The 7,500-nt window shown below is 40.9% G+C and overlaps 1 protein-coding gene across 1 annotated transcript in view; it reads left to right on the top strand.

Moving 5' to 3' along the window:
* LOC126985804 (uncharacterized) overlaps positions 1-2,585 on the top strand; it is a 5,235-nt gene extending 2,650 nt beyond the window's left edge. Inside the window, exon 2 of the mRNA XM_050841197.1 lies at positions 443-2,585. Coding sequence (XP_050697154.1) covers positions 446-1,060 — 615 coding nt within the window. The 5' untranslated portion in view covers positions 443-445 and the 3' untranslated portion in view covers positions 1,061-2,585. The remainder of the gene's footprint in view (positions 1-442) is intronic.
* The last annotated feature ends 4,915 nt before the right edge of the window (positions 2,586-7,500 follow it).

Below are 7,500 nucleotides of genomic sequence, written 5' to 3' on the forward strand. Positions count from 1 at the left end.
CCCTTCGTTTATTTCCTTTCCCCTCTTCTCCCGTTTCTCTCTCCCTCGTAATCATATCCATTTTCTCTCATTCTTTCCCCTCTTTCTTTCCCCCCCCTCTCTCTCTCTCTCTCTCTCTCTCTCTCTCTCTCTCTCTCTCTCTCTCTCTCTCTCTCTCTCTCTCTCTCTCTCTCGTCATCATATCCCCTTTCTCTCAATTTTTCCCCTCTTTTTTCCCCCCTCTCTCTCTCCCTATTGCATTTCTCCTTTCTCTCATTCTTTCCCCTCATTCTCTCCCTTTCTCTCCTGCCCTCATATCCTCTTCCTCTCATTCTTTCCCTTCTTTCTTTCCCTCTCTCTCTCTCCCTCCCTCATATCCCCTTTTTTCCCCTCCCCTTCCTCTCGCCCTCTCTCTCTCTCTCTCTCCCTCTCATATCCCTTTCTCCCATCTTTGCCGTGACAGAACATGAGTGACAGCGATGAAGAAGGGGGACGGTGGGGGTGGCGAGGGCGCAGCAGGAGCAGAAGCAGAAGCAGCAGTCGCAGCAGCAAGGGGAGGGACTACTGGTACAATCAGGACAGCAGGGAAGGCAGCGAGAGCCCGGACAGCAGGCGCAACGACCCTTACTCAAACTACATGGACGGGAGAGACGAGGAGGATGAGGACGATGAGGAAAGACGAGAGCGGGACGGCTTCGGGTTCTCGTACAATGACGAGGACGATGACGACAAGAACAGCGAGCGGGGCCTACCGAACTACTACAGCAGGCGGAGCAGTAACAGTAGCAAGAACAGCAGGAACAGCAGGAGGGACATTTACCTGGAGAACGAGAAGGAGAAGGACTCGGAGAACTATGAGTGGAATAACTGGAGGTCCAAAAAGCGGGACAGCAGGAGTAGTAGCAGGAGTAGCAGCAGGAGTGACCGCTTTGGGTTCAGGAGGAGAGGGGATGATAGTGACGAGGATGGGAGAAGCAGGAGAAAGCGGAAACGAGCAGCCGCAGCGGAGGATTACCTGGAGAATGAAAACGCGCGCGGCGACCATGACAGGCTGCCCATCTGCTGCTGCTGCGTGATGTGAGGGTGAGGGTGAGTGAAAGTGAGGGGTGAAAGTGAGGGAAAGTGAGGGAAAGTGAGTGAAAGTGAGAGGAAAGTGAGTGAAAGTGAAGAAAATGGAGAGGAAAGTGAGTGAAAATGAGTGAAAGTGAAGAAAAGTGAGTGAAAATGAGTGAAAGTGAGGGGTGAGAGTGAGTGAAAATGAGTGAAAGTGAAGAAAAGTGAGTGAAAATGAGTGAAAGTGAGGGGTGAGAGTGAGTGAAAATGAGTGAAAGTGAAGAGAAGTGAGAGGAAAGTGAGTGAAAATGAGTAAAAGTGAATGACGAAAATGAGTCATGAAATTGAGTTAAAACAGTGAGAGGAAATGAGTGAAAGTGAGTGGAGAAAGTGAATGAAAATGAGTGATGAAAGTGAAAATGAGAAAGTGAGAGGCAAGAGTGAGTAAAAAAAAAAAGCGAAAGATGAGTAATGAAACTGAGTGAAAATGAGACAGTGAGACATGGAAGTGAGTGAAAATGAGTAAAAGTGAGTGAATATGAAAATTAAGGTTAGTTAAAGTTAAAATAAGTAGAAATGAGAGAAAATAATGACGAGAGAGAGAGAGAGAGAGAGGTGAAACTAATCTGTGTGGATCGATAGACCAGTACGAAACACGAAAAGTTGACTGGTTACCCCTTAGAGAGAGAGAGAGAGAGAGAGAGAGAGAGAAGGGGGCGGAGCGTATGTGTCTGCGTACGCGCGTAAGAGAGCAAAAACAAGAACGTGCTGTGTGTGAGAGAGAGAGAGAGAGAGAGAGAGAGAGAGAGAGAGCATGCCTGTATAAAAAGAGAACAAAAGAGTGAACGCCATAAAAAAAAAAAACGAAAGAAAAAAACTGTGTCAACGATTTTGTGAACGAAAAGCAGAAGAAAAGAAAACGAAAGAAAGACAAAAATAAAGAAAGTGACGATAGAAAATGGGAAGAAAACGAAGATAAAGAGAAACAAAGACAGTGAATGAAAGTAAGAGAGAGAGAGAGAAAGAAGAGGAAGAAAAAATATATAAACAAAAGTACTTCCTCCTCTCTCTTATACGTAAAGAAAGAAAAAGAAAAGAAAAAAGAAAAGTAAGAAAAAAGAAAAGTGAGAAGAAAAAGAAAAATTAAGAAAATATAAAAGTAGAAGAAGAAAAGCTAAAAAAATCGTCAGAATAAAAAGAAGACAGACACCAGAAGAAAACAGAGGAAAAAAGACAAAAAAATAGAGATAACGAAAACAAAGAAGAAAAAAAGAAAGAAAAAAAAAGCTAGTTCATCTCACTGCCAGACTCCTAAGTGTTGGCCGCAAGTGTGAAAGAGAGAGAGAGAGAGAGAGAGAGAGAGAGAGAGAGAGAGATTATTACCACATATCAAAGCTTCTAAACATAGCCTCCCTTTCTGTTTTAGTGGGTCAGGGGGAGAGAGAGAAAGAGAGGAAGAGAGAGAGAAAGAAGAGGGGAGAAAGAGAGAGAGAGAAGACAAGAGTAGAGGGGAGAGAAGGAAGGGAGGGAGGGAAGGGGAGGGAAGTGAAAATGGCAAGATATTCTAAGAGGCGAGAGAGGTAGGTAGGTAGGTAGGGAGGGAGGGAGGGAGAGAGGTAAGGGGAGAAGGTAAGGGAACAGGTGCCCAGGTAAAGATTAAAGGTAAAAGGGGGGAGATAATTGATGCTGGGGGAGAGAGAGAGGGAGGGAGAGAAGATGAGAGGGAGAGAAACAGAAGAGGAAGAGAAGACGCAAGTGGGAGGAAGCAAGGTAGAGAAGAGAGAGAAAAGGAAGAGGAAAAAATGAATAAAGAAAGAACAAAAGGGAATAAAAAGGAGAAATGTAAAGAAAAGGTAGAAGAGAAAGAGGAATAAACGAAAGAAGAGGAAGAAGAAAAGAAGAGAATGGTAGACGAAGGGGAAAATAAGGAAGAAATAAAGGAGGGACGAAAGAAAATAACAAAGTAGGAAGATATAGAAAGGGAGTGAGAGTAAGCAAGAGAAAGGAAGATAGAGAGATAGAGAGAGTAAATGAGAAAATAGGGAGAAAAGAAAAGAAAAAAGAGAAAAGGGGTAAAAAGAGGGAGACAGACAGGCCAAAGATATTAAGATAGACAGACAGACAGAGAGGCAGAGGCACAGATAGACAGACAGGAAGATAAATATATAGACAGATAGATAGACAGACAAACAGACAGATCAAAGATATTATGATAGACAGACAGGAAGATAGATAGATATAGACAGATAGCTAGACAGACAGACAGACAGACCAAAGATGTTAAGATGGGCAGACAAACAGACAGATGGGTAGACACAAATAGACAGACAGGAAGATAGTTATATAGACAGATAGATAGACAAACAGACAGACAGATAGAAAAACAGACAAAAAAGGTACAAGAAAAAGACTCCATTTCCAAGTGTGTTTTTTCTGATACAAACTTTCCACTGCAAAAAAAAGAGGGAAAATTCAGGAAAAACAGACTACTTTTTTCCTTTGCATTCGTAAAGGAAAAAAACCCAATCTAGTCATATCTGTAATCCGTTCCGTATCTTTTCCATAACGTAAGAAATAGTAAAAATAATGATAATAGTAATGATAAAGATAGCGAAGATACAGATAATAGGAATAAGAGAAGAAGGTGAACATTTGAATGGTTTATTATATTACTGTTGTTGTTGTTATTGTTGGTTGTAAATGAGAGAGAGAGATCGAGAGAGGGAGAGAGAAAAGGGACATTTAAAAACCCATCCTTTTAAATGCATTCAAGGAGGGCATTTAAACCTCACCTTTTTCTTCCTTAGAGACTTTTAATACTGTGACATTTTTTTTTCATCAAGGCGGAACATTTACAGAAACAGGGAAATATCTATTGTTGTTGTTTTATATGAAGAATGTTTTATATAGAGACTTAGTGTTATTATTATAGTGAAAAGTTAATATATAAAGGTGATATATAAGAGTGACGGTGTGTTATTTATTTGGGAGAGAGAAGTAAATAAATAAATAAAAGAAAAAGAAAGAGAGAAAAAGGAAAGAAAGAAAGGAAGGAGAAAAGAAATAAGACTTGAAATAGAAGGAAAGGGAGAAGGAAAGAAAGGAAAAGAATGAAAGAACGAGAGAGAGAGAGAGAGAGAGAGAGAGAGAGAGAGAGAGAGAGTGGAAGTAGAAATCAATAAGAGAATTGGAGAGACAAATGAAAATAATATCCAGAAATAATAACAGAAAAGAAAATGAGAAAATTAGAGAAAGAAATGAGATGGCTATGAATATTCAAACGATTATTATTATTATTATTATTATTATTATTATTATTATTATTATTATTATTATTATAGCAAAAAGTCTAATCCAAAAACAATTACTTTTGAAATGAACTTTTTTATTGCTTTTTCTGTCTTTATGGTCTCTCTCTCTCTCTCTCTCTCTCTCTCTCTCTCTCTCTCTCTCTCTTTCTCTCTTCTTTCCTTTCTTCCTCCCTTCCTCCTCCTTTCCTTCCCTCCTCTTTTTCCTCATCATTTTCTTTCTTTTCTTCTTTTTTTTTCCATTATGATTTCTGGCATGATATTCGTCCTCATATTTTATTCCACCTCCTCCTCCTCCTCCTCCTCCTTTTGATCTTATTGCCTTCCTAACTTGCCTTTTATTACGCGTAGCTTCTAGCATGATTTCTTTCCTCCTCCTCCTCCTCCTCCTCCTCCTCCTCCTCCTCCTCCTCCTCCTCTTTTTCTTTTGATCATCACTCTCCTTATATTTTCCTCTTCTCTTTTTTTTTCCATTTCTCCTTCATTTCGTCTGCTTTTTACATCCTCCTCCTCCTCCTCTTCCTCCTCCTTCTCCTCCTCCTCTTCTTCTTCTTCTTCTTCTTCCTAATCATCATCATCATCATTCTCTTTTTTATTATTACGATCTTTTTATTATTACATTTATCTTTCTTATTGTTTCGTTCGTATTCCTCCTCCTCCTCCTCCTCCTCCTCCTCCTCCTCCTCCTCCTCCAGCTGTCATAACACTGGCCTCTCCTGACCTCTGTTTAGGAGAGAAAAACACGCAAACTCAATGGCCATCAGAGCAGGAGGAGGAGGAGGAGGAGGGAAGGAAGGGAAGGAGAAAAGTGAAGGAATAGAAGGAGTGAAAAGAGGGAAGGAAGGAAGGAAGGAAGGGAGAAAGAACGGAAGCAAGGGAGAAAGAAGGAATAAAGGAGAGGAAAGAAGGAAGAAAAAATTGAACGGAAGGGAAGAGGGAGAAGGAAGAAGAAAAAAAAGGAAATTAGAAAGAAACGAAGCAGAGAAAAGCAGTAAAAAGGAGAAAGAAAAAAAGAATGGTAGAAGAAAATGAAACCGAGATAAAGAAGGGGAGAAGGAAGAAAGAAAGAAATAAGTTAAAAGAAAACAAGGAGGAGGAGAAAGAGAGGGAGAGGAAATTATAAGAAGGAGGAGTAGGAGTAAAAATGGAGGAGAAGGAAGGGAGGAAAAAGGTAGAAGGAAGCAAAAAGGAATAAAAGAAGATGGGAAGAAGGGAAGAAAGGAATGAATGAATGAAGGAAGGAAGGAAGAAGAAATGGAAAGAAGAAAGGAAAAACGAGAGGATAGAATTGGAGAAGGAAAATACGAGTGGAAAACGAAGGATGAAGAAAAGGAGGAGGAGAAGTAGGAAAAGGAAAAGGAGGAAGAGGAAGAGGAGGGAGACTTGTTTATCCATCTTCCCTCTTTTATTGCTCCTTTTTATGTCCTCTTCTATCTTTTGTTTCTTCTTTTATTTATTTTTTCCTTCTTCTTTTTCGGATTTTTTTCTTTCATTTTTTTCGGATTTTTTTCTTTCATTTTTTTCGGATATCTTTTCCCGCCATTTTTCACTTTTTTTCTATTTTTTTTCCTTGGTGAGTGTCTTATATTTTTCTTTACTCTCTCTCTCTCTCTCTCTCTCTCTCTCTCTCTCTCTCTCTCTAATTTATTTTGTTAAGTTATATTTGTACCACCACCACCATCACCACCACCACCACCACCACCATCACCACCACCACCATCACCATCACCACCACCACCACCACCACTATCATCATTGCCACGATTAACAAAACCAACAACAACAACAATAACAACAACACTACTACTACTACTACTACTACTACTACTACTACCACTGCTACTACTGATACAAATGCTATTTCTATTTATATTACTGACGTTACTATCTCTCTCTCTCTCTCTCTCTCTCTCTCTCTCTCTCTCTCTCTCTCTCTCTCTCTCTCTCTCTCTCTCTCTCTCTCTCTCTCTCTCTCTCTCTCTCTCTCTCTCTCTCTCTCTCTCCATGATTTCAGTACAATGTTCCCTTTATCCGGCTTCCTTGTTTCCTTTTTCTTCTTCTTCCTCCTCCTTCTCCTCCTCTTCCTCCTCCTCCTCCTCCTCTTCGTCCTCTTCGTCCTCTTCCTCCCACTCACTCGATATTCTGACCCTCTTCTTCCTCTTCCCTTTGCTCGTTACTCTTGTCCTCCTCCTCTTCCTCCTTCTCCTCCTCCTCCTCCTCCTCCTCCTCCTCCTCCCGTCGGTTGAAAGAAAATATACAAAGAGGAGAGAAAGCAAGCAACCCGTTTTTGTGTCTGGCCTCAGCTTTATCGTTTTATGGTCGTTTTCGAAATAAACTAAAAAGAGAAAATGGGAAAAGGTTGCTTCCGTTTTCTTTCGTCTAATGTTGTTTGGGAGACTGACGGAGAAAAAGAAAAATGAACGGAAGAAATAAAAAAATAAAAAAAGGAAAGGAAGAAAGGAAGGAAGGAGGAAGGATGAAAGGAAGGAAAAAAAGAAGAAAGAAAGAAAGACAGAGAAGGAAAGAAACAAATAAATAAAAATAAAAAAGAAAGATGGCCAGAATTAATAAAGAAAACAGTAATACAATGAGAAAAAAGAACGCTTGAGAGAGAGAGAGAGAGAGAGAGAGAGAGAGAGAGAGAGAAGTGAGCTAACTCTCTTTTGTTGTTTCTCCCTGACATTTGACACCCGACACGGCGTTAGCAACATGACCTTAAAGAAACACACACACACACACACACACACACACACACACACACACACACACACACACACACACACACACACGTCTCCCACCTGTTTTCCTCCTCCTCCTCTTCCTCCTCCTCCTTTCCTCGTCCTCCTCCTCCTCCTCCTACTACTACTACTACTACTGCTACTACTAAAAATATTAGAGAGAGAGAGAGAGAGAGAGAGAGAGAGAGAGAGAGAGAGAGAGAGAGAGAGAAACGCACAAACACACACACATACAAACATTCACAAACACGAACACTAAGAACCAAAACAAAGCAGAAATCAAGACACACAAATGAACACACACACAACAGTTACAAAACCCCCCAACAGATGGCGTCCACCACCACCACCAGCCCCACCACCCTCGTTAGGTATATAAGGGGGGCGGAGCACCCTTCCTGGCAGTAGGGAGTGGGAAGGCA

Source organism: Eriocheir sinensis, chromosome 60 (genome assembly GCF_024679095.1).
Source record: "Eriocheir sinensis breed Jianghai 21 chromosome 60, ASM2467909v1, whole genome shotgun sequence".
NCBI classification, from domain to species: domain Eukaryota; kingdom Metazoa; phylum Arthropoda; class Malacostraca; order Decapoda; family Varunidae; genus Eriocheir; species Eriocheir sinensis.